The sequence below is a fragment of the Leopardus geoffroyi genome, chromosome A1, assembly GCF_018350155.1.
Source record: "Leopardus geoffroyi isolate Oge1 chromosome A1, O.geoffroyi_Oge1_pat1.0, whole genome shotgun sequence".
Taxonomy (NCBI): Eukaryota; Metazoa; Chordata; class Mammalia; order Carnivora; family Felidae; genus Leopardus; species Leopardus geoffroyi.
The window spans coordinates 72,637,106-72,664,597 of NC_059326.1; the positions used below are offsets into that span (position 1 = coordinate 72,637,106).

General features: G+C 38.8%; 2 protein-coding genes across 6 annotated transcripts in view; one reads left to right on the forward strand and one right to left on the reverse strand.

Annotated features, from left to right (window-relative positions):
- ITGBL1 (integrin subunit beta like 1) overlaps positions 1-4,081 on the forward strand; it is a 207,715-nt gene extending 203,634 nt beyond the window's left edge. Inside the window, exons 10-11 of the mRNA XM_045481408.1 lie at positions 2,586-2,699; positions 3,188-4,081. Coding sequence (XP_045337364.1) covers positions 2,586-2,699; positions 3,188-3,279 — 206 coding nt within the window. The 3' untranslated portion in view covers positions 3,280-4,081. The remainder of the gene's footprint in view (positions 1-2,585; positions 2,700-3,187) is intronic.
- Positions 4,082-5,502: 1,421 nt separating this feature from the next.
- FGF14 (fibroblast growth factor 14) overlaps positions 5,503-27,492 on the reverse strand; it is a 621,907-nt gene continuing 599,917 nt past the window's right edge. For all 5 annotated transcript variants that reach the window (XM_045481430.1, XM_045481453.1, XM_045481462.1 and 2 more), the window contains 2 exons: positions 13,659-13,857; positions 5,503-10,539 (listed from right to left, as the gene is read on the reverse strand). In XM_045481430.1, the coding sequence (XP_045337386.1) occupies positions 10,403-10,539; positions 13,659-13,857 (336 nt within the window). In that variant the 3' untranslated portion in view covers positions 5,503-10,402. The remainder of the gene's footprint in view (positions 10,540-13,658; positions 13,858-27,492) is intronic.

Consider the following 27,492-nt stretch of genomic DNA (forward strand, 5'->3'; position numbering starts at 1 on the left):
GGTGTGAGTGGGTGCTGGCCAGCTGAGCTCAACACTTGATCACCTCTTGGCAGTCAGGTGGCCTATGTCCGTCTGACAGAATCTTCTCCCTAAGTTTTTCCCTTTGCAAAGACAGGCAATTTGACCTCTAGCTATTGGTGAAACCAGCCAGAGCACTCCACAGCGAAGGCTATAAGAGGTCCTGATAACTATCCCACTGCGTATTTATTATTACATGCTAGGTTATGCCTAGTCTCACCAGCCGTAGAAGAATTTCCAGCCTCTAAGTTGCACTGAGAATTGATAAACGGGAAGGAACAGCACAGCTGGGGATGATGCTGACTGAGAAAAGCTAGTTTTCAGAGAACACACAGAAATCAATGCCCGTTTTTCATTCTAAGTATTTCAGTAACTAGTAGACGTTGGGAACTGAAATTTACTTGTCAAACAATCTATCAATGTCTACTATATTGACTTTAGCTGAGCTTTCCAGTTAGGAAAATACTTTGATATGGCTGGAAGCTAAGTATTTCAGCAGCTATAGCAGTAATTAGAAGAGTTCCAGAATCAAGGGAAAAGTTTGAAAATGAAATGTGAGATCTTCTCATGAATTGTGACCAAAAAAAAAAAAAAAAAAAAAAAAGATATACTAGGTGTGATACATGAATATCATGGACATACAAAGTCATTTGCTTCTGCTGCTTTGTAGAAATAATTTTGCAATGTAAAGGAGGTACTATTTTAGAAACAACTAAAAACAGTCAAATTCTTCAAATAATTGAGCTTCCTCTACTCGTGGAAGTAAGGCAATAAATATGGTGCCTTCTGAAGAAATTTCAATGAAAAGTCAATGGCATGCCCCAAGTTTTCTTTGTTGCAGATAGATCGCTAACCATGTGCTAAATGAGCAGTTGAATGTTGAACATTTCTGTGCCTAAGAAAATTGAAAAAAAAGTCTTTAAAATGAAGATAAATAGATTTCTAAAGTAAGGAAACACTGTACCTTGACATGACCAGGAAGGAGCCACCCTCCCTCACAGACGGACCAGCTCAGTGACTGGCAGCAGCTTGCCAGTCACTCATCAGAAGTGACAGTTGTCTGGATTGTACTGAAGACTGTGTAGATCAACCCAGACCCTCAGGAAAACAGTCTAGACTAAATGAAATCATGCTGTGGTTAGGCAAGAAGTTAATCAGTGTAAACACAGTTGTCAGCGTATCACTAATTCTGACTACTCCCTTACCTTGAGAAGTGTGACAAGGAATGTCACACATTTAATTTGGCCATTGGGGATTCTTGTAGCTAAATGCATATGCCAGTTTCCACATGAAATATCACAAAGTGCCTAAGGCCTGGGACACGTATATACAAATCCTTTGATGATATCTGTGACAAATGCAAATTCTTTTCTGTAACCACTTTATCCTCCAGCTTGCTAACTCATTTTGCAATCACTAATGTTTCACGGAGGCACTAATTCGTGATTGGTCTCAGTACATTTTGAACTGAGCAATATGGAATTTTGTTAAATATGTCAAAATACTTCTCCTTCACATTTTCCTAAGGTGATTTTTGATCTGAAAAATTTAGTGACACCCTTCATTTAGTAAAAGGAAATCACACTGGGAAAGAAAAACCAATCCAAGGAAACAGAAGAAAAGGGGAGGTCCTTTTTATATGTGCTTCTGTTTTAATTTTAAAGTTCTTTACTGCTGCTATGGAAGTAATTTTGCCATGTGAGGGTTTTTTAGCCTGTCGTGTAAAGACGTGCAGACCAAGAGGGCTTTCTTCTCTTTGTGACATCATTTAATTCATGTATATTCTTTTCTTTTAAATAACCATTCATAAAATTGTTTTCCAGTAGGTCAAAATAGTTTTAATAACAGAAGAGGATGTTTTTCATTAGGGAGGAAGGACAAAGGGGAAATGGGTGAAGTAATGAGAAAGTTGGTTAGACCCAGAGCCTCGGAGGAGATGAACATTTTGGGAGGATCATATGTCTCCTCGATCATGGCGGGAGGCCCCGAGGGTGAGATCCAATAAGTCACATGAACACAAGTGAGCGTGTGTATGTTTTGAGCACTTTCATGAGCCACCCTGTGCAGCACTTTTACGAGCCACCCTAAGAAAAGCATGCAGGCAAAAATCCAAAAGGAGCAGCACAATAATTTAGTGGTACTTTTAATTATAAAATGCATCCTTATTTAATGGACCTTAGCATTCAGTTCCTTTGAAGAGCACTTTTAAAACATGATTCAATTAAGGGGGGGAAAAAAGAAGAAAAGAGGGAAAAAATCATCTATTTTTGAACACCTTTTCGGAAGGCCATCTCTAAGAATCAGCACATTCTGCTCTTATTGACATTCCAACCAGCCCGGGCCATGGAACATTTGCTCAAGGCTAATTGCAACTGTCTAGATCCATAATGAAGCCTTTCCCGGATGACCTTTACGAATGACGGTAAGTAAAGCTCCCCTCTGAGCAACAGGCTCTTCCATAAACTTTTACCTTTGGAAGGTGGGTTATTAGAAGCCCGTTGTCCATGTGTTGCCGATGTTCTATTCTAGTCAGAGACCCTTAGTGATGATGCCCTTTGTGATTTCAGGTTCTTGCCACTGTGGGAAGTGCATCTGCTCTGCTGAAGAGTGGTACATTTCTGGAGAGCTCTGTGACTGTGATGACAGGGACTGTGACAAGCACGATGGCCTCATTTGCACAGGTGCAGTGTGACCTGCTTGGTTTGCTCCCCACTCCCGGTTTGTGAGAAAGACAAACGGCCCCCCCACCCCACGGTGCTGCCCGTGGCTGTGTGTGTGGTAGAAACTGCTGTCCCAGTTACCAAGTCCTGATAGATGGTTAGATATGTGTGCTAGATAAGTTAAAGGCGAGGTGGGGACGTAGAGAAAGTTCAGCTGGAGTGATACAAGATGGTCACTGCTGAATGGATACTGCATAGTTGGTGCTACCATGTAGGTGCTATTAATCATTTGAAGCATCAGAGGTCCCATAGCTGTTTAATAAGTTAATAGCAACATGGCCGTGCAGTAAAATCTGCAGAGGATGAATGAAATGGTTTTGGTTAGGAACGTTATGGTTTATAGTAACATACTTGAACTTGGTGCATGGTTTATAGTAACACACTCGAACTTGGTGCCTTTTGGTCATGATGATGACCCCCCCCCCCCCACCCCGTGTATTTTATTGCAGGGAATGGAATATGTAGCTGTGGAAATTGTGAATGCTGGCGCGGATGGAATGGAAATGCGTGTGAGATCTGGCTCGGCACAGACTATCCTTAACGACCCCGTGGGACAGGACTGCATTCTTATGTTTGTAGACCATTAGGACACATAAACGCAAAGGAAACCATGTATAATCACCACTAGGACAGGTCAAATAGACTATTGCATGTTTTTCTATTTCTGAATGCCTGAGTGAAGGCTGGGCACCCATTAAAAAACAAGTTAGGCAAAAATCTGATGTAAATAAGGCCAGAAAGAATTTTTCCTCCAGAAATTACACCTGTGGTTCTCAACAAGGGTGACTTTGCCACCCCAGAAAACATTTGGTGATGTCTGCAGATAATTTCGATTGTCACACTGGGTGGGCTGGCAGGGCATGCTACCGGCCTCTAGTGCATGGAGGACACAGATGCTTCTACGAACATCCCACGGGGCACAGGACAGCCCCATGACAAAAAGTTCTCTGACTCCAAATGTCAATAGTGCCGGAGTTGAGAAACACTGAATTACATGGTTGTCAGAAAGGCCACAAAAAAAGTGGTCACAAAAAAACCCACATTTGAATCTAAGGAAAAGATATATCCTCACATAAATCCATCCATCATATTTTTTCAGATTCCTTATCACTCAGCATTTCCATTTGGAGTCAGTAAAGACAAACAGGCACAAGGGCTAGTGTCGAGGGGGCTAAAGGCTGGATCTCCAGTGCTTTTTAAAGAAAAAGACTGGTCAGGTTGAGCCAGTAAGTCATGCATCTGGTCTCACTTTAAATTCACAAAAGAAGATTCCCTTATGAAGGAAGTATGAAAAGTGTACAATTTAACATTTTTAATAAATAGTGACGTTAAGTTGCTTACAATCTGTGTCAATACATGTTTACCTACTGATGATTAACAACAACAAAAAAAATGAATTGGTATTCAGGGGCACCTTCTGTTACTAGATCATTTTGTAAACTGGGCAGGGAGGGGTTAGGTGTAAAAGGAATTTGATTTCTCACTATTTTAAGTTGCTCCATGGTAACTTGCCTTTTAGAAAGAATATCTAATTGGACATAGGATGGGCCTGAAATATGCATTCATTTCCCTTAAAATATTCTTATTTCTAAGCATACATCATTTACTGAAAAAGCATCATGCAAAGAAGTCAAGAAGAGATACTGTGATCAAATGGTACCAGTCTCAAAGCTCAGAGGATAAAAAAAAAATCTAGAAATGTCTTAAGTAGAAATTACAAATATTCACTCAGCGATAGGAACAAAATGTTTATTTTCTTAATGGTGAAATTTTGCTCTGTATGAAATTCACATTGAATTATGAAAATGTACAATAATTAGGACTTCCCTTACATATTTACAGTTAAATCTACTTACACACATTAGTTTAGGCAACCTTTAATTATTTGGAGCTAAAAAAACCCACTTTTTTTTCTAAATGTGAATTATATTTTGTAAAATCCTAGAGTAATGTAACAAAATCATTTCCGCATTGTTTAAGATGAAAATTTTTACTTGGAAATTTTACTTGATGATGTAAATATCCTAGAGTCATGGCTTGGACTTTATTAAGTCAAATCACGAAAAAATAAGGAAAATATGCATTTGCCGAGTTACTTAAAAATTTAATATTGAAAGTTATTTAAGAGAAAATTTATCTGATGCTGACTTTGATAGTACTAATAGTGTTCTCATACTTTAATAGATTTATAAAATTGTTATCTCTATCCTGAGATGATGGAAGTGCAACCATATTAGTTGTATCTCTATTATTGAGTATGTCCATTGATATATCAGTTTTGTAAAACGAGGGAAATATAAGCGGTTCAGAAATCATATAGATGATATTCTTTCCTTCTCTCTATCTAATCATTTTTAGCCTCAAACATATTGTAATTATTCAGTAGCAGTTTTGATGACCGGACGATGTGCAATCATCAGAATTCACTACATCATGCAGCTTCCCACACTGCAGAACTCTGCTTTCCATAAAGGACCAGTTAGTCAATACTTTAGATTCTGTGGGCCACTGACCTCTCTGTTGCGTGTTCTTGTTTGTTTTTAACACTTTAGAACTATAAAAGGAAAAACAGAACACTCATTCTGAGCTCCTGGGCCACACAAAAACAGACCGCACGCTGGATGTGGCTCCCAGCTGAGCAGTAAGTAGTTTGCCAGCCATGTTCTACTGGAGATGCCCTTAATTCATTCCCTTTGTCTTATCCTGTATTCCTGGGTGCATCTTAGTTTTCTCCTAACTCCGTTTGTTATCCCTTTGTATTAACAACTAAAATGAAAGGGCTTCAATTTTTATGTTTTCATATAAGGAAAATGTCCTCAGCATGTATGGGTTTTTTTTTTTTTTTTTTTGAGAAAAGGTTTCAATATGGAGAAATTATTATACTATGAAGATTGAAATGTGATTTGTCCAAATTTTTTGACAAGGCTGAAAATACAGTCAGCTATATTCCGGGTTCATTTAGCTACAAATTATTGAACCAAAACTGAGTGATAGCCTAAGTCACATGGTACCTAATCTCTAAGGAATATTTTTCTTTTAAAACAGAAATATTTTCTTTTTACTTCTTTCTGTCTGCTATATTTCATATGTGTGTATGTGATTTTGACTCTAGCAATGCAAACATCAATAGATATATTAAGAAGTTATTTAATTTACATGTTTAAATTGGAAAAAATAAAATATAGTTACATGTAAAGACGTAAATCCTACCCTTCTTCAATGTGATTTTGTATTTTGACTTTCAATCCCGTTACTAAGATAAAAACTCCCTCTTTCAAACAAAGGCAGGGCAGGAACCAACTTGTAACAGGTGAAAGGGGAAATGTGCGAATCTCTTCGGCTTGTTCGAGTTCCTGTGACAGGGAGATTAACGTCAGTTGGGAAGGGATGTGACAGGACACGTTTGCTGCTGCTGTTGGCACGCGCCATGCTTGTTGGCAAACCATCACCGAGGAATTCTTCCCCAAGGACTTTTCAATATAATTCGAGTTGGGTCCTAAGACCCAAGAGGACATTTTACCCCATTTTCTCCCTGCACCCTTCAGCTAATCCAAATGCCTGCAGCACCTTGAAAGGAATGGCCTCCACCACGTCAAATACAAACACAATCTCTGCCAGCAAACATCAGGATTAGACCGAATGATACAGAAAACTGAGAACAAATCAAAACAAATCACAACTCAGCCTTTGTTTGCAGACTCCCTGTCAAAACTTTGAAGCCCTACTCAGTATCCAAGGGTCCACGGGCCCTGTGTAACCCCCTTGTAAGCTAAGAAACTTAAGCTGGGAATTGTATTTTTCTCCAAAGCGATACAGTTCTCATCTGGATGTTGGCATATCGGCATTTAGCCAATTGCTTTCCCTGGAAATAGTCTTGTTCTGAAATAAAATTGGAAATAGTTTTCAATTATTTTCTTTGTTTCTAAAATGGAACTCTTAGTCAATCTGGTCTCTCCCTGAAGCATTAGTTCTCTCTGTAATATTACGACTAAAACCTTAAGTGAAGCAATACGCACGTTCTAACTTAAGGAACAAGAAGTTTTCGTGGTTTGTTTTGGTTTGGTTTGTAAAAGAAAACCAAATCTAACATTGGTCGTCTCGAAAACACCTGACTGTTTTAATGCTTTAGGCATTAATTGAGCAACTGGGCAGGTGTGCTAAAACTACTCGGCTCACTCACCAGGAGGTAAATAACGAGAAGGATTCCCCAGAAGGTAAATAATGAGAAGGACTGCAGCAGGAGTCTTGCAGGCCCCGTGTGGAGCTCCTAACGCCACCTCCTACCCCAAAACCCTCCGGGCGAGAGCACACATTTAGAGCAAGGATCTCTAACGTCTGCAGGATTTGTAAGGTACCATTTTACTCTTTACATAGGGTGCACCACCTGCATCGCTTCTGCAGTTTTTCCAAGTGAAGTTGTAGCAAAACATTGTAGAAAGCAAACTTAAAATAAAACCGGTATCGCCTGGAATATCAAAACAATTAACATTCCCGAGCATTGCTGAGGGATGGGTGAAGCCATCAGCTACCATAACAGATCAGTAGAAATAACCCTCCCCTACCAGATATGCATGCAAAAGGAATGTGACATTAGAGAGACTCGATGCAATTGACATATGTACATGGAGGTACAAAACACACAGTCTGTAGATACAAATGAATTCCATCGGATTTACTATACAGAACATTGATAATGACAGACTGCACTTACTTAATAACAGCAAACTTAATTTTTGAGGGGAAAACTGGTGGAGTCTTATCCCAGAAAAATAGCAAGAGAGGTATCATCAAAGAGCTAAAATTTTCTTTGGCATGGTAAAGGGCGAAATTGAGTGTACCAACTTATTTACATGATATTTCTCTATATTTGTGGGTGAAGCGATGCCATTTTGTTACATAAAGTTGTTTGATGTTTTGTAATATGCCTTCATATCAATATTTTATTCAGTATGTTGTATGTGTGAATACAACAAATGGTATTAAACACAGAAACTGTACAATGCAGACAAACTCTTTGTATGTAAATTGAATAATACATACCACAGTTCTTGATACGTAGGTCCTACTACATGCAGTTCACCAGTGCTGTCCTTGTCCCATGCAACAGGTGAGACCAGACACAGAGGAAACGGTCTAATTTACAAATAACAAGGACCCGTCTGCAATATGTCTAAACATATATTAGAAGAAAGTATTTGACATCCATTCATAGGGATAAATGCCCTTAGAGACAACTCATATAAAAAACAAAACAGAGATGCACATTTACATAAGTCTCAGTCATTTACAAAAATAAATCTTGTCTTAATTTTAACCAATTAACAGGCTTGCAGTGGGAAAAAACCAGCAAGTAGGGCTGATTACCAAAAACAAATAGGTGGGGTTGTTTGGTGTGTGTGTGTGTGTGTGTGTGTGAGAGAGAGAGAGAGAGAGAGAGAGTTGGGGCGAGCGGTGTGTATAAGTCCATCTAATTGGAATGTCAAGTTAAATAATTCATAGTTTGCCACATATTATAGAATATATGTCTTCCCTAAATAGTTGGTTCATGAAACTCATCTAACATATTTTAACTCATCCTGTTGAAAACGATAGGCCTTAAGATGGTGTAACAGGAAATCAAGAATGGTCAAAGGAATGATTTTGTTATGTTCGTACTTTAGCATTATTGACAATAAATCTACCCAAACGTTATGCTAACTTTTTATTTATTAAAATGAAATCCAATATGAAAATGAAGTAAGCATAAACAGTTAAATTTATACTAAATCTTTAATCAGCTAAGCAGGCCAAAATTTTTAAATGCCGGGCAAGGGCTGTCATGGAGACTTAGGAAAGCAGTGACAAAATAATTTCCAAGAAAATACAGTGCAGATGGGGGGAAATGGCGACTGGGTCAGCCTTCCACGTGGAAATAATAACAAGAGGCCAGTACATAATCCCACATAGAGTTTTCTATAAATGAGGTTCAGTTTGGTCTCAGTTAACTCTTCGGAGGAGAAAACATTGAATTTTATTAAGTATGCACAGAGCTAACAAATATATTTCCAAACAGTTTCGTATCAGACATTTTGAAACTCTTTATATCCAATACCGAACGTTTTGCTTGGTTTCTTCCTTGTGCCGTCAACTATATTCATGGCCTTTCTTAGCAGTTGTCTTCCCTAAGCTCAGAATTATGCAAAAGGAAATTAAGAAAGCAAGATAAAACAAATGCAAATCAACTGAATGGACCGAAAACCTGATGTGTGAACGTGTTGGTTTGCCTTGAATTTTATCCAGAATAGTTCAACAGACTGCATTCTGAGATCATGGCAAGGCACCTCTACCCCAGCCACTGGGCAACTGGGGCCCCAAGAAGCTGAGTTACAGGTTTGGAGTGGCGAAATACACAGTACCTGACTCAGCATGCTGAGCTAAAAAAAATATTTTTTCCTAATAATATGTCCAGTTTTAAAAACTTGTCATTAAACACCAAAAATATTAAAGTCTAATTTATAACTAACGTTTGCATTGCTGCTGCAGAAAAAGAACACAACAGCCGCCTTGCCCATGCTCTGCTGAGTATGAGTGGAACGCAGCCAAAACTGGGGATGGCATTCAGTTCGGTTCATTAAAAACAGGTAGGATTATATCTGAAATGGATTTAGGTAGCGCAATTCTTGTAGGTTGTAATTATTGAATTTTCTTTTTTTTTCTTTTTTTTTTTCCCAAATAATGAGGATTAGTAGATGAAAAAATGAACCTTAATCAGGCCTACAAGGCCTACAGAGTTCTTTGGACCCACTTTCTCAAAAACCAGTGGGTCTTGCTCGCTGGGCAAGGCAAATGTTACCATTAACCAGTAAGCTTGTGATATGTATAAAACACACACACACACAAAGGAACTATAGGGGGGTGTCAAACACGTATCTTTAGAGAGCTTCCCCTGGACTGTGTTTGACCCATTTCTCACCCCGGCCACGCCGACCAGAGGAGCACAGTATCTGCTACTGGACAGAGCATATATGTGTGTTTAATTGAGAGTGGGAGCCGGAGACAACACTCTTAATCTTTATAGATGCAATTTGTACTAATAGGTTGAGAAGGCTTCCTGATTCCCTGATCGCTCTCCGAACTAAGCCAACTGCAACATTTAAGATTTAGAGGAATACAATCCCCGCAAAAGGTCACGGACAGTGGAGCGGGCAGCCCTGTAAAAACGGGGGGAAGAGAAATCCATAATAGCACAGGTTTACAGCGTCTAACTAGAAATTACTCAATAGTATTTGTGTGCTACAAAATTGAACTTAAACACATGGATTTCGCTGAAACAGGACTCAAAAAGGATTATGGGTAGCTGTCAGCAGGCAAGGTATCGAGTGTACTTGTGAAGTATGTCATTCACATGAAGTGTCACAGTCACAGAAAAGATATTAAAAAGGCATTCCATATCTGGTAGGGCATTCCATGGTCTGAGTTGAGCTGGTTGTCCAGGTGTCTTCTTGTTCTGGGGGTGCAACAGGTTGAAGATTTATCCACTTGCAATCAAGAAGTTCGAGACAGCAAAGAGCAAGCATTGGCTTACTTCCGGCCGCTCCTCAGCCGCGGGAGCAGGAATGTCTGGCAAGGATAAATCACTCAACTGTGCTCAGGACGAATAAGTCACAACACCTGTGAGGATCTGGCTATGTTGTCTTACTTTTGTTGACTGGTTTGCCTCCATTCATTATTGCCGACGCACTTGTGCTTTTACTTGGCGTCACCCCGGCCTTCGGGACTGTTTCTCCCACGTCGTGCAAAGATGGTTCTCGGTACATGGCAACTGGGGATGGGCGGCGGGGCGTGAAGAAGAGAGGAAAGGAGACATTAGGGCAGTTAGGTTCAAGAGTGGCCAGGCCTGACACACCGGAAGTAATGCAACCCCTCGTAGAGGGGACTTCCTGTGTTAAAGCAGTAATTTCCTGCCCCAGAACGGAAGACAGTACTTCCTCCACATTCTCCAGCTTGTGTAACTAATATGTGCACTTGAGTGAGTGTGGGTTTTTGTCTAGGAGAGAGGGTTTAAATAGGAGCAGTGGCCTCTTTGTGGGGCTCAGATATAAAGTACACACACACACACACACACACACACACACCAATGGCAAGCACTTAGATAACATATCTGCATATCTCCTTTAGGGGGGGCACAAACCTGGTTCTCTTTGTCCAGTCAGGAAGAGTCACACTTCCCTTCCACTGCACCCTGATGTCAACACTGAAACCCCTCACTCCCATTCATCTTTTTGAGTCCTGGTATTTACCCTCTAGATCATCACATTATTTTCCACTCAAGTGGTTCAAAAGCAACATAATCACACTCGCATCAACTTCAAAAGCTATCCAAAGCAATAATAACTCACTTTCCTTACGCCAGGGACTGTGGGAGATCATTCTTTAGATTTCCTCTCCCACCATCATGGAAAGAGACCCTTAAAAATCTGAAGGCATGTGTGGGGCATTTTGTATTTTTATGTCTCATTCTGATATGTTATTAAAAACCTAATAATTGATGTCATATAAGGCAGAAGCACAGAATGGCAAGAGTGCATGTGGGATGGATGCCCGAGTAAGTCCTGAGCAATTGCTTGAATAGTGTCCAGTGGCTCAGTTAATCACAGCAGTTCATGTGGGTTTTTGGAAAATAGTTCTAGGGAATCCTGCAGAAGGACATTTCAGGGAGACTGATGCTTAGGGGAAATTAGCTGAGTTAAAATCATCTGCCATCAAAATACTCAGGAATTAGAGCTGTCTAACCTGCTTTTTAGGCTTTGGAAAGGGTCTGATATTTTATGAAGAGACTCTATGTTTGGTCAGGATGGGCCACCAAATGCGTTCTCCATGCTCAAGGTGGTACAACCTCTTTTGCATCAATGCAGCATGTGGATTTTCAGCAGCACACACATTTCAGACCTGCCTGAAATGACTTGGCAAGGTAGTAAAAGGGATTAATCCATATCCTTGAAGCACTGTCCGATTTCTCCTCTCTCACTACTAATTCAATTAGGAGACAATAGCGGCAGAGCATTAACCTTGATTGTCTATGTGGTGAAGTTGTGTAAGAGATAGGAATGCCCCAGAGCATCAATAATTAATCAAGTACCTAATTTGCCATAAACATTTCCAATCATATAATTTACATCCTGTAGGGGTTTTGAAATTAATTCTCCTCTATAACTTACACTACGTGATAACCTCTGTCATTATAATTAATACCCCCTTAATTGTTCTTAGAGTACCTCTGTCTGCTAATTATTTGAAAATACTGTTCCTCTTTGCCTGAAAAATACATAAATGCACAACACACACACACACACACACACACACACACACTCAACTCTTCAGTGTATGATTCAAATACCAAGTGATATTATTACACCTCATCTCAGTCTCCGATATTTCCTGCTAGATATACAAAAATAGCAGGTCTCCAGATTTTGCTTCAGTTAAGAGACATAAAGTCCCTTTTGATTTTCATTACATTTATGTAGCTAAAAGATAAGGTTTTAGAAATTTGGTTAATTCTCATCCGTTCATATTCAACACGAAAGTTAATATAAAGAGGCAAAGCGAGGTGGCAAATAAACCAAGATTTTTCTAGAACGGCTACAGACTTAGTTTTTTAATTTTTCACTTGCATTTGAATATTGGTGAGTCTGATGGTCTCAAAATTCATCAACAAACATAAGGCCAAATCATAGAGGTGTTACTCTGGAAGAATAGCCAAACTCTCTCATTTCTTATTTCTACTCTAATTGCCTTATGATCTATCATATAATGAGAATAATTCACTCATATTTCAGATTCTGGCATAATTCTTCCTTTCCTAGATGGGCCATGGTGGCTAACCAGTTAGGTTTGACTGGCTTGTTCTGTAGGCAAATTGAGTTAAGGGGACAGTAAGCCATTATTGATGAAATCATACAGATGGTATTAACCAGTAAGAGTGGTTTTCCAAACTTAGGCGAACTGAAAGCTGAATTATGCATTCACAGATAACTAATAATTAACCTTTAATATTCCAAATTATCTCATTCCTATATAAGGAATATGGATTATAAAAAACCAGTGTACATTTTCTCTTGATGGCTAAACCTTTCTTCTGGGAACAAAAAAACAAAAGGAAAATCAAACTAAGTTAGATGAAAGTGTTTATTTAGTTACTGTAGATCTGCTTTTTTGTCAAAGGTAAGAAAAAGTATTTGAATAGACAACACTTTTGAAATGCCTCCATGTCAATTTTTTTTTGTAGTTCTCAAAAATTATGTAGATAAGGTAATGGAACTTTTGGCAGAATCCTTAATGAGAAAGGTGCAGATGCTTCTGATTAATTATCAACACTTCGTGGTCTGCTCTCTGTGAATCTGATCAAAGTAAATGCCAAGGCTTCATTGTTTTCAAGTGAATATATAAGAAGGTGGTACCGAAGTTTACTAAAACAATTTCATAGTTGGAAGGGAGATCTGTGATATCAACACTCTCTCAAGGCCAAGTGATTAACCCTTCATTTTCTGTAATTACAATAATTCACAAGTATGTGATTACTTTCAGCTAAATACCATCAAAATGGGCAAATACTTGTATTCCATAATTTTCAAAACTTAACTGTGTATGTATATATGTACATATATATGCATATATTTTTATAAACCCCATAAATATTTATATCTATGTTTATGATCTATGTGTATGTGTATATATATACATCATACACGCACATATGTACAGTAAAGTGTACAAACCTTAGATTCATGGCTAAAGTAGATATCTGTGTGATTACCACCCAGATCCAGGTACAGAAAATCTCCAGCATTCCATGAAGTTCCTTGCGGCCAATGTAGAGTTAGCAATGGGGAAAATAAATGTGTGGTAAACTGAGAAGGATAATGTACACAGAACACTCACCTTCCAATGGCTTGGGTAGAAAATGAGCTGCTGGTTTGGTTTTCTTTACTCTGTTTCCTTTCATGACTTGCCCTTCCTTATTCAATCCCAAAAACCAGGCTCTACCAGATTCCTGTTGTCTATACAGCATAGATGAGTAGATGACATAATAGTTTTCAAAAACAGATTCTTTAAACTTGCATTCAGGGGTAAACAGTTCCTGTTGAGACAAGAGGAAGAAAAGACAGTTAGAGGAAGGAATGGAAGCCTCCCCAAAATTTCTCTTTATTCCTCCAGAAATTTGTGTGCCCGGGATGAATGAGCCAACCCTTGGGCAGAGATGACCAGCCTCACCTCATCCTCACGTACTATTTGCACACTTTTTAAATATGCAATGAATAGAGAAGAATCTGCTACTATTGGGAACATATGCAGAGGCAAGAGTATGGATGTCCTTTTGCGAGAAAATAGGAGACACGCACAAACTCAGAACAGTCTCAGTGAAACAGTGTACAATTCAGCCAGAGTACAACCAGAAAAAGCACAATACTCACAATATGCTAAACAAAAATAAGATTTATACTTATGGAATTTGTTCATCTATTTTCACTATTTCCATAGGAATAATTATATGCTCCCCTACTAGCTGCTAGCCATGCATTAGATCACTGATATGATAGCGTGTTATGTTTTACCTACAAAGAGACCCAAAACTCAAAGGAAAACCATGACAATCAGCTGGCACACAAGCCAGCCACGGGAGTTGAGGATGGGTGTTGTGTCAGCTGCTCATAGAGATGGGAGCTGGAAATAATGACCTAATTCCATGCTTTGGAGCCCCACTGGATTTATTATTTTAAAAAAAAATTTTTAAAATGTTTATTTATTTTTGAGAGACAGAGACAGGGCACGAGTCAGGGAGGGGCAGAGAGAGAGGGAGACACAGAATCCGAAGCAGGCTCCAGGCTCTGAGCTGTCAGCACACAGCCCGACGCGGGGCTCAAACTTGTGAACTGTAAGATCACAACCTGAGCCAAAGTCAGACGCTCAACCAAATGAGCCGACCAGGCACTGCACACCAGCTAGAATTTTTGAAGAGAAACATTAAAAGCTGCCCTGACTGCAGTCCACCTGGCTTTTCTGGAAAGGGTAAAGTGAATCAAGTGCCCAGAGTCTCACTGCCATGGTCTCCACCAATGACCAGCCCAAAGCTCCCTACTATATGATTATCATTAATGACATAAATATTCATAGATGACTTTTACACATTTCTTTTTTTTTAATTTTTTAAAAAAGTTTATTTATTTTTGAGAGAGAGAGAGAGAGTGTGTGTGTGTGTGTGAGCTGAAGAGGGGCAGAGAGAGAGGGAGACACAGAATCCAAAACAGGCTCCAGGCTCTGAGCTGTCAGCATAGAGCTCAACGCAGGGCTTGAACCCAAGGACTCTGAGATCATGACCTGAGCCGAAGTCGGATGTTTAACCAACTGAGCCACCCAGGGGCCCCATACACACTTCTAAACTTTAATCAAGAAAGGCATTTCTGACAGACTTCTATTAAAAGTAATTTAAAACTTCAAGCTTCCTAGTTATACACACAGAAATGACTTAACTAGTCTTTGTGGCTATTTTAAATAGTTCAACACTGTGCTATTCTATATATATATATATATATATATATATATATATATATGAAATATAGATGCAAAATAGAGGTTTCTTGTCATTGACCTTTTAAAAAATATCACTGTACTTGAAAAAATTTTCACCTGAATAGATTTTTATGACTGCAGAAAATAACTTGTTTCTTTTTTTATACATTGTTTTCTTTATGCATTCTGAAAAACACGTCCTTTAGGGACCAAAAATTAAACCTGTAAGAGTTAAAGTTATGCCAGCTATAATAAGGAATGTGACATTACTGCCTGTGGAAAAGTTCTTTCAATATTTCCCACGAGAGTGTGAATTATCAAATGGTGTCCCTTGCAGGATACAATTAATTCAGAGTGCCCCATAACTTTAATTCGCTGAAAGCTAATAGTTTTCCAAGGGGAACAGGTTTTGTTAATGGCAGACATTTTTCATGACAAAGATAACAGATCCAAAAGGTGATTAATTTGATGAGATGAAAGTAGCCAAAAGGTGGGCTTAGCCCCTCCCAAAGGAATTTCGGTAGGTCTTCATTTCTTCTGTATGATGCCAGCTCAGGTTTGAATGAGATCCCACCCAAATAAATATTCTGGCCTTCTACAATATCTTATTTTTCCAAATATCCTCCCATTAGTTCTCTTGCTAATAAATGACAGTCTCTGAGTTAATCAGGCCATGCTGTAGAGGGAGGACTGACTAAAGGATGCATGCTCACACATTTGTGGTGGGGAAAAATAAAGTGGAATGCTGTAAATCTGGCTTGCCCTCAAAAGACTAATGAATACAACATACTATTTGAATGTGCACCTTCTATGACAAACAAATTAGACTCTGTGTGTCGCTGGCCTTTTATTGAGACAGGCCAAGGCATCCGGTTTTACCTGTTAAAACCTGTCTCAAAACCAGCTGGGAGGGGGGTGGAGAAGAGCTGACCCGGGAGGCCACTCGGGGGTCACAGGAACTGGCACCTGCCATCTGGGATAGCCGGTCTCTGCTCAGAGCCTGGCTCACCTTATTGACAGGATTACTGACTGGCCTTTCCCTAGAGACACCAGGGCCTCCAGTGTTGGAAAAGCAGTTACACAGAGTAGTCAACCCCTATCCCCATCTGATCCCCACTGCTCAGAGGACATTACCAATAGCAAATTAGGAACATGTCACATGGTCTCTACCCTAAATTATATATGAAAGAGAATGAAGATCCTAGATGTGGAAGAAATCATTTGTTCTTAGAGTATACTTCAGGACCTCGGACACAAGGTCTTTCTCTTTTTTTACTTTAAAAAAAATTAATGTATTTATTTATTATTTTTAACATTTATTCATTTTGAGAGAGAGAGAACAAGTGGGGGAGGGCAGAGAGAGGGAGACAGAGGATCCAAATCAGGCTCTGCTCTGTAATCAACAGAGCCCAGTGTGGGACTCGAACCCAGGAACCGTGAGATCATAACCTGAGCTGAAATCAAGAGTCGGCTGCTTAACCAACTGAGCCACCCGGTGCCCCTGACACTAAGTCTTTTTAGATAAAATGTTTGCCTCTGGCGACGCTGAGGAAGTCATTCCACATCCCCCTTCTGTGAGGTGGGCCAGTGACTTCACAGATATGTGGATAGGAAGGTAGATTAGGGAAATGTGAAGGGTTTTGGACACTTTGATAATTACTTAGATTCCTTATGAGCAAGAGGTAGATATGCAGACAGCCCTTCCTGAATAAGCAAGGGAATAATGATCTAGTCTGGTATTTTGCAGACACATATCTGTTGTCAGTGTGGAGGATGGTTCTGAGACATTAGTAACACTTATACTCTGATGTGTTGAAGCCCAGTCTCTTGCAAAATGGACTTGAAGATTGTACATGCATATATGTGCGTTCACCTTAGTAATCAGTGTTGATATCATTATCAGAGACACACAAAGTAAGAAGAGAAATAGCACCGGAATTGTGACACATTGTTAAATTGAGTTATGAACTTCCTTGCAGCCCAGACGAACAGAGAAAGGCTCTATGTTCTAAAAATTATTGAAGACAGAAACCCTTTTCTTTTTCTTGGTCCTACCTTCTAAAAGGTATTTCCTTGCAAGGGAAAACTGGCATTGACCAAATGAATAAAACATAACCCATAAACATACCTGCTGTTGATAACAACTATGCAATTAACATGGCCACAGTGTTGTGTCTGAGTCCCACAACATGCTTTAGGAGGACAGATGGAGTGAATAGTCCCACAGGTGGACATTGTTGCTGATGAGATCCCTAGGGGACATGTAGCCAGCAGGGGTCACAAACTCGGTGCCTCTACTGACCAGGTAGACACAAGAGTGAAGCTGGCTGTTGGAACCCTGGCACCATTATGAGGCTAAATGCCCCCCAACTCAGGCTCAGTGTTGAAGAGACAGAGTGGTGGAAGGAATGATAAAAAAGAACAGCTGTTCCTCACACGGTTCTCATGTGAAAATAGAAACCTTAGAGCTTTAGTAAGCCCGGTTTTCCAAAGGAAATAAGACATCAGGTTTCTAGATACAATTTCCTTTTAATAATAGCAACTATTTCTTAATTCTTGTTTTTGTTTTTCAGTATCAGATAGACCCAGGGTCAGAGATGGGCCCATGAGCCTGTAGTTTGAGACCTCCAATGTAGAGGAGCAGAAACACTAAATGAAGAAGGGAGTCCAGGTGGCTTAGCAGCACAGCCCTAACCTATCGTATGGTTTTTATACGTTTGAGTAATACGATGATTGTGCCAGTGAACTGCTCTAAAACCGGCAGTGATAAAATGAGAATGCTTATTTAGATGTAAGCTTAAATAGAAACTCTCCGAAACTGCCAAAATGAAACAGATAAGGAGTTTGATGTGTCTTTTTCTCATCTTGCCTGCCTATATTTAGAACCACCGATACCATAACAACATCAACAATGGTTGAGTTCCAGCAGAGGCTTAAATATTAATTTGTATCATTGCCAAACTAAATCGTCAATTCATAGAATAGAAAAACAGAACAATTAGACAAAAACTTCCTATCTCCTTTTATGCTGTGGTTGTTCTGAATTGAAAGCACCATCTGTGGTGCACTTATTATCTTAACAGTAGGGGCAGAATCCCTCTTCTCAGGGAAATGCCTTTGTTTAGGAAAATACCCCGATAAGCCATTTGCATATACTAAGGGAGGCTTCTGGGTTCTGGATGAAAGAAGAGGGTGGAGGGAAGGGAAGGCCCATGTTCTGTATTTCATAACTAATGAAGAGCTACGAACCCAGATAATTAAGGAAAACCATAACCAAAGTGCTGAAAGTGACCATGAGGCTCTAAGTAAGTGGTCCAGCAAGCTATAGCCCAAGGGACAAATGCAGCTACCATCTCTTCTTGTAGCCCACATTCCGAAGTTCAGGAGTGAATTGTTGAGACAGATTGTATGGACCGCGAAGCCTACAATGTTTACTGTATGGTGATTTGCCAAAAAGCTTTACCAACTCTGATCTAAGGACTTCCCAACTTAGATAAATGTGGAGGGGTTGTTCATTAAAATTCAAATTACTAAGGAGCTAAGTATTGCCAAATTGAACTTGGATTCTACCTATTTTCACATATACAAGTGTAAACAATTTCAATCAGTTTCATGAGTTTGTCCCTGGAAAAGCCCATACGGTGTGTTGTGAGCTTGGGTTTCTGGTTAGGAGACGCAAGTAGCTCACAAATTCCTTCAGTCGCTGCATCAACTAGGAGAAACGCAAATTTGCATTTGGTTAATATCTACAAGTTTGCCTACCACCAGCATCACCATCACCTCCGCTGTTTCAAAGGAAAATATATAAACAGGCATTCCAGATAAATGTACAGCATCTATTACAAGATAAGGCAAATCTAAAATAGATTAAAAAAAGAGGGTAGAGAAATGATATTAGATAGACACTAGCAAATAGCACATGATAAATGCACAATAAATAATACCTGTTAATATTATGCTAACTTCTATATTTTCAGAGTCATCAAAAAGCCCAGTCTTCTCTCATCAATATCTCAGTAATGACCCTGACCCTGAACTTTGGAGTGTTTCTCCCCAGACTTAAACAGAGAAGGAGGGAGCCAGACTCCAAGTTCTTCCTTGGAGAACAGTAACAAATCATAAAGGTTTCTTGCAAACCTCAAATAAGATAATAGAAGTGCAAAATAATTGGTAAAGTGTACACTGAGTTGTAAACTATAGGCATATTTATATTTATATGGGTAATTATATAATATATAGAACTCCAATGTTCACTGTTACTATGGCCAGGGAAGTAGTGACTTAATTATTCTTCACATCTTTCAGTACAATAGACATTTCTACATACAGGAATCCCAAAGATCCACGTGACCTGAATTCTCAGGGTTTTTTTTCTTCCTTTTCTACTCCTCAGAGATATCACATACTAGAATTTATCCTGAGATCAGTAGAGATCTACCTGTTCTCCTTCACCTTCTATGGTTTCAAAATCCATGGTTTGCATTAATGATACTGTTCTGATGCTACTCAGCTCTTTAAAAAGAAATTGTGGGGGCGCCTGGGTGGCGCAGTCGGTTAGGCGTCCGACTTCAGCCAGGTCACGATCTCGCGGTCAGTGAGTTCGAGCCCCGCATCAGGCTCTGGGCTGGTGGCTCAGAGCCTGGAGCCTGTTTCCGATTCTGTGTCTCCCTCTCTCTCTGCCCCTCCCCCGTTCATGCTCTGTCTCTCTCTGTCCCAAAAATGAATAAACGTTGGAAAAAAAAAATTTAAAAAGAAATTGTGGGGGCGCCTGGGTGGCGCAGTCGGTTGAGCATCCGACTTCAGCCAGGTCACGATCTCGCGGTCTGGGAGTTCGAGCCCCGCGTCGGGCTCTGGGCTGATGGCTCGGAGCCTGGAGCCTGTTTCCGATTCTGTGTCTCCCTCTCTCTCTGCCCCTCCCCCGTTCATGCTCTGTCTCTCTCTGTCCCAAAAATAAATAAACGTTGAAAAAAAAAAATAAAAAGAAACTGTGGGTACCCTGAAGACTACATTTAAGGAAAGAATATTCTGACCTTTTAGAAGCGTTTACAGTTGTGAATCTGGGGACAAGACAGAACTTGTAGTTAACACTCAAAAACAGACAACTGAGGTGACTAATGTAGTTATCTGAAACTCTACATAATCAAATATTCATAATATTAGACCATGACTAATGCCCACAGGAAGAAAAAAAAATAGTCAATTGTTTGTGCATGTACTTCAGAATAAAGCATAATTATATTTGTGTTTAGGAGATAGCTTTTATTTGATTGTAAGACCCAGTGGTTTGAAGTATATTGTTCCCAACAAAGCAGGCTCTCCAGTACTTATATTTATACATCCAAAAGCTCTTCCTGAAGTAGTTTCTAGAGAAAAAAATTGCAAATGAAGACCCTTTCTTTCTTTCTGTCTTTCTTCTTTCTTTTGCCAGGAAAGACACTATTTGACATTTAGAGATGTTATTATATAAACACAGATTTATCTTTGGACATATTGATTTATGTATGAAGTGTATTTTTAACTTATTATATTGAATAAATATTTTCTTTTTATGACTTATTGACATATTTGTTTAGAACTGTGGCAAGAATGTAATTTGTTTATTATACTAAATAATTGATTTAGTTAATTTATTTATTTATACAACTATGTACTTTTATGTATGTTCACGCATGTTATATATACACATATATAAAATCTTTAACTATCCATAGGAGAATATATATATCTGCTTGCTATTCAGGGACCAAATAGCAACTTCTTCACCTGGGAACTTGTCAGAGATGCCAAATCCTGGGCTCCACTGCAGATCTACCAAGTCAGAATTTGCATTTTAACAAGACTCCAGATGATCTGTATGACTATTAGAGCTTGGTAAATATTGGAATATGTTCCTATTACCATTAGTAAATTAATAAATGATCAGAAAATTTTAGGAAATATCAGTTAAACTGGTATTATTCATAAGCTTACTACTATTTCTTAACATTAGTATAACATTTATTGAAGCAAGAAAATGGAAACAAATAAGAAAGTAAAGTTTAAGATTAAATAAAAATATATGCCAACTGGTTCTAGAATGTTAAATCTGTTTTCTCTAGAATATAGACATGGATAAATCCCTAAAATAATAATGCTTGTAACATGAACAGATGGTATCAGTGCTATAAATATTAGCAAAAAAATTACAAAATAAATATGCTTAAGAAACTGCGGATCCAACTGTACACCATCCTCACATATTTTTCAGTGCTCAACAGTGAAATCTTTACCACAATAATGATGATAATAATACTAATGTTAGCAACTTTTACTCTTACTTAAATTACGTATACTCTGCATCAGGCACTGTGCTAAGCACTTTACATAATCAATGATTTTAATCTTCACCATCATTCTACAAGATTGGTGCTAGTATTATCTCCATTTTAGAATGGAAGATATTGATCATGGAGAGTTTAGTAACTTGCCCAAATACATTTATTTTCATCAAGATAAATACATCTAACTATTCCTACTCATTTATCATAGCATTTAGCTGAAAATATCTCTTCTTTTAGGTATGCGATCAATTGCTAAAATGGCCCAAATGCTTCACCCTCCCCTGAACAATGCTCTTAGCACGTAATTTGACACGTCTTCCCACCGTGAGTCAAGGTGAAGAAAGTAGAGGTCTGATGACCTCCTGCACAGTCATGACAGCATGCCTGGCTAGCCTGCTTGAGGAGAGACATCGGTGGAGTAGAGCCAGCTGTTCCAACCTAGGCTGGCCCATTCCCAGACACACGGTCAAGTCCTGCCCGAGATCTACAGAGTTGCTTAGCCAAGCTCCACCTGATCCCCACATGTACAAGCTGTATGCACTTAACAGTTACGTGCCACATCAGCTCTTGTGGTGGTACATGGTGTCATAAAGGCAATTGATAACTGATACAGATAATTACTTTATCCTTCAGCTAAAACACAGAAAATATATATCTTATCTGCTGATCTTTATATCTATACCTGCATGCAAAAGAAAATATAGATGGAAAACAGTAATGAGTGATACATGCTATTATATTGACAGAGGTGACTCATCTCTCTATGTTATTGTACAGAGGGAAAGAAAGCAAATTCTTAAGAGAGTGTAAAAAAAAAAAAAAAGAAACAAGAAAACATACGGGTACTCAAAATGAATCCCTTCTCCCCTTCGCCCAACCTGTATACAACATTTCTCCCCATTGATCAGTTAAAGAAACATTGAACAAAACAGAAATTGGGTTGGCTGCCATCTGTTGCCAACCATCCCCCCAGAAAAACACAGTCCACGGCTGTCATAAATTCCCGAGGAAAGGGCTGGAATCGGATGAGGGTGTCATAGTGGATGATGTTGTGAGTAAAAACTGAGCTCTCAGATCAAATGTGTTCTGGTGTTTTATCACACATCAGCTTCCCAACGGTATACTTCTCCAACATATGTAGGGTCATATGCTAACTGTACTGAACTTTGCTAAAAGAGAAATGTAAAACCGACAGTGCATTATGTGAAGGGAATCACACTGAATATATGTAAGCAAATCCAGAAAAAGTGCTGCTATGAGTTTTAAAATCTTTTCTGGACGATCTAAGTGAATGATGTCAACAGATAACATATGCACACAGTGATATGCAAGCTTCTTGGTCTGACAAATACAGGTTTCATCAAAGCAGAGATTCGTGGCGTCTCAATGTCAGATTATCAGCATTGCCTCATCCTCCATTTTAAGGATTTTACAGATTCAGTTAGTGATTGGTACTTTTGTTACAGCAGAAATATCAAGTGAAGCCCAAGTTGTAGATAAACCAATCATGACAACGTCAGGGAATATTTTAGAACATTTTAGAAATAGGGTCATCTCATTCAAAAGGTAAATGACAGAATATATTACATAGTCTCCATCATAGGACTACTTAAAGTTTGGTTCAGGGACCTGTGCCTGGCTACAAATTATTCCCTGTCTGCAATGAAACAAGTACAGAAATTGAGCAAAAGCATTTATAAACTTCTGTAGCAATTTAAGAGTATTTGTTGAATGTAAAATTAAAAATGCTGCCCTTTTACTTTTATTTTTAAAAATAATTTTTTAGTGATTTAAAGTTCTTATATTTTATGGAAATACCTCTCTGCAAAAGATTAAAAATTAAAAAGATAAATACTGCTGTCTATCACAGATGTCTAGGGAACACTGCTCTATTATAGACTGGGTTAAATGTGAGTGTAAATCTAATTAAAGGAGAACTAAAACGCATCTTAGTAATAATTAACACATTTTCATTTATCAGTATAAGTTGGTCACAAAGCTAAATGCTTTACATGTATGATCTCATTTTATTCCTTTTAGCAAACTATGGCATTAAAGTTAAGCATCTGGGTAAGAGTTTGTGCAGAGCAGGGTTTGATCCTCAGCTGTCTGACTCTATGGCCTGGGCTCTAAATCACTAGTTATATCATTGGTCAACCCAGTGTAGTTCTAAAAGGGAATCTAAGAGAAGAATGTGACTTGATAACAACTAGGGCGACCACAAACCCAAGTTAAGAGAGTTCCAGAACAAATGTTCTCCTTCAATTGAATGACCCTCAGGAAAGGACTGGAAAAGATTATTAAGTAAATTTGGATAAAGTATTTAAAAATTATCAGCCTTGGGGTACCTGGGTGGCTCAGTCAGTTAAGCAGCAGACTCTTGATTTCGGCTCAGGTCATGATCTCATGGTTTGTGGGACTGAGCCCCACTTGGGGCTTTGCGCTGAGTGTGAAGCCTGCTTGGGATTCTGTCTCTCTCTCTCTCTTTCTCCCTCTGCCCCTCCCAAGATTGTGAACACATGCACTCTCTTTCTCTCTCTCAAAAATACATAAATAAATAAATAAATTAATTAATTAATTAAAAAAATTATCAGCCTTAGCACTTGTTTTATTCTTAATTTATTACTCGTCCCTAATGTCTCAGGAGTGCTGGGTTTGGAAAGGAACTTGTATCTGCTCTGGTCCTGTCAGGTGTCATATTTACCTGAGAGAGAATAAAGAAATACAGGGAGTTAGCATTTAAGAAATAAGATGGCACAATTAAGGGCTTCCAAAATAACTGGAGGGGAAAAAAAAACAACAACAAAAGCCTGTGTTCCCAGAGTCTGATGCCTCTGGCCATGGTGAGGGTGTGGGTGGGGGAGGGGTACAGCAGAGACATTCCTGAATGGGACAAAGGCTGCTGCGGAAGATATTCATCTCTTTTACACCCAACAAGACAAAGGCATTACCACTGACTGTAGCAAACATTTTCAAATCATTGCACTAGAATTTTTGTTAGCCAAAACAAGCAAAATTTGCTTTGCAAAAAAAAAAAAATAATAATAATAATAATAATAATTAATTTTTAAGTTAACATAGTTAGAATAGAGGTATTCAGTATCTCCTCATGCCCTAGCAAACCCAGTCCAGTTGCTTATTCTTTCTTTATTGTGTTCTTTCAAAAGGTACTTTTGAATGTACTTGCTAGCCCATTCTGTCTTGACCGAGTATAAAATGTCAAATACTTAGCTGTGACTGTTATTCTGCCGAATTCTATGAGTGAGTATGTCCTTGTTTTCTTCCACTTACCTCCTTGAACTGCATTTTAATACTATTTCTATGACTGTTCATGTTTCTTTCTTTAGGCTAATTTCAACACTCACCTGCAAGCTTTTTCTTTTTCCTTTTTTCTTTTTCTACTTTCCTTTCTTTAAACCCTATTTAAACTTTTTTTATTAATTTTTAAAAATGTTTATTTATTTTTGAGAGAGAGAGACAGAGTGCTAGCAGGGGAGAGTGAGAGAGAGAGACACACACACACACAGAATCCAAAACAGGCTCCAGGCTCTGAGCTGTCAGCAGAGAGCCCCATGCGGGGCTCGAACTCATGAACCATGAGATCATGACCAGAGCCGAAGTCGGATGCTTAATCCACTAAGCCACCCAGGTGCCCCTAAACTCTAAATTAGACCTTTCCATTAAACTTCTATTTGGTATTAAGTGCATGTGTTGTCGATGTTTCCTAATAATACATACCTAGTCAGAACCACTTACCTGTATAAATAAAAAGCAAACCAAAGCAAACAATCAAAAGAACCAGTTTATCCAACCTTTAAAATGCAAGCTTCCATAGAAAAATGAATGAACTATAAGCAGGTTCTACAATACTTCTAAAATGCTGTATTTACTGAATAACATTAATTTATATTGAGTCCAAGGACTTTCAAAGATCATTCACACATATTTTGTTTGAACCAACAAATGGAAAAGATGTTCTTATTTCTATCCATTTGACATTTTACATATATCATACTGCTACTTAGCAAATATTTGTTTGTAATAACAATGTTAAAAGTATGGAGTAATTTGAAGGGGCTTAATTTTTTCCCAGAGTATCCAATAAATCACCTTGCTGGACTAAGAAGTCAGGGTCTGATAAGAATCACCAACAGTGAATGTGTGAAATACAGAGGAAGCCCACATCAAACTAAGATGAAAACCTGAGGATTATCTTCTCTTGATTTTGCTTTGTTAGCTAGTAAGACATTGGGCATGATTTCCCAGATTCTGAAACAACTTGTTTGATGATTCCAAAGGTTAACACACAAGGACAAACAGAGTCCAGACAAGTATGAAGAGAGACAATACCTTCCAGGGAAGCAGAACAACCAAGGAGAGAAAAATGTCAACCTATGGCTAACTCTTAACTAGGTGAAGCCAAGGCCACTGAAGCTGGCCTCCTATGGATTCGATTCTGTCTAAATTTGCACTGAATTATTTTCATATAATATCATGAAATTTTATAGGCATTAATGAGTTGCATTATCTTTTTTTTTTAATTTTTTTTGATGTTTATTCATTTTTTTGAGAGACAGACTGAGCAGGGGAGGGGCAGAGAGAGAAGCAGACCCAGAGTCCGAAGCAGGCTCCAGGCTCTGAGCTGTCAGCACAGAGCCTGATGAGGGCTCGAACTCACGAACTGTGAGATCATGACCTGAGCCGAAGTTGGCCGCTTAACCAACTGAGCCACCCAGGCGCCCCAATGAGTTGCATTATCTTACTTTCCAGGTTGTTGGTTGAGAATATGACACTATGAAATGGAAAGAATTATATATGGTAGAAAGAAAGAAAGGAAGAAAGAAAGGAAGGAAGGAAGGAAGGAAGGAAGGAAGAAAGAAAGAAGTCTACCATGACAAATACTAAGTTTCCTGTTTCAGATATGATATAATACATTTGAAAATCTGAGTACTTTGACCACATGGAAACAAATTTGCAAAATTCTATACTTAATGATATGTAAAAGTCATGCATTCATTGATCCATAAAAAAAAAAATCAGTGAGTTTCTAGTACCTGCCAATCACCTTTCTAGCTCTTGAGACATTACAATGAGCAAAAATTGATACAGGCTGTCCTCTTTTGGAGTATACAGTCTAGTGGACAACAGATATTTACACTAATTATTATATCATCATAAAATAAGTTCTTACAAGAAAAGGAATGATTTGTCTGAGAACATACAACAAACAAATCTGATCTAGCCTGGGTTGGTAAGGAAAAACATTAAACTCTGAGCTGAAATCTGAAACATCATCAGGAGTTAACTAGGTTTAGAGCAAGGTGAAGAATATTCCTGGGAAGGGCAATATCATGTGCACAGCCCTGGGGCAGGAGCAGAGACAGATCATTTGAGGGATAAAATGAAAACAGTGAAGGAGGCAGCAGGGAAAGTTATGATGTGGAGGCTAGACATGAGCCGAAGCAGGTGGTCATGTTCAAGGTTTTAGTCTTTCCCCCAAACAAGGGGAAGATTTTCCCCCAAACGAGTTTAATGCAAGAGCATGCCGCAGTCGGTTAGGCATTTGAAAAGACCACTCTGGCTGAAGTGTGAAGCCTGGGAAAGAAGTGAGTCGCTTTGGATACAAGAATGCTGATTTGTCTACTGCAGTGCCAGAACAGACTATTGGCAGTGGCTGGACAGAAAAGGTCAGGCTTGAGAAGTTTTTAGGAGGTCAAATAGCCCGTACTCTGTGATCCTACGTGGTAATGAAGGGTGAGGGAGTGTCAAACACAATATGCATGCTTCTTGCTTGTGGAAATGGCTGACATTTGGCGTGTGTTCCTTGCTGTTTCCGAAAGGTCAGACATCCCAGTTTTGTATTCTTGAGCAAAATTAAGTTTATG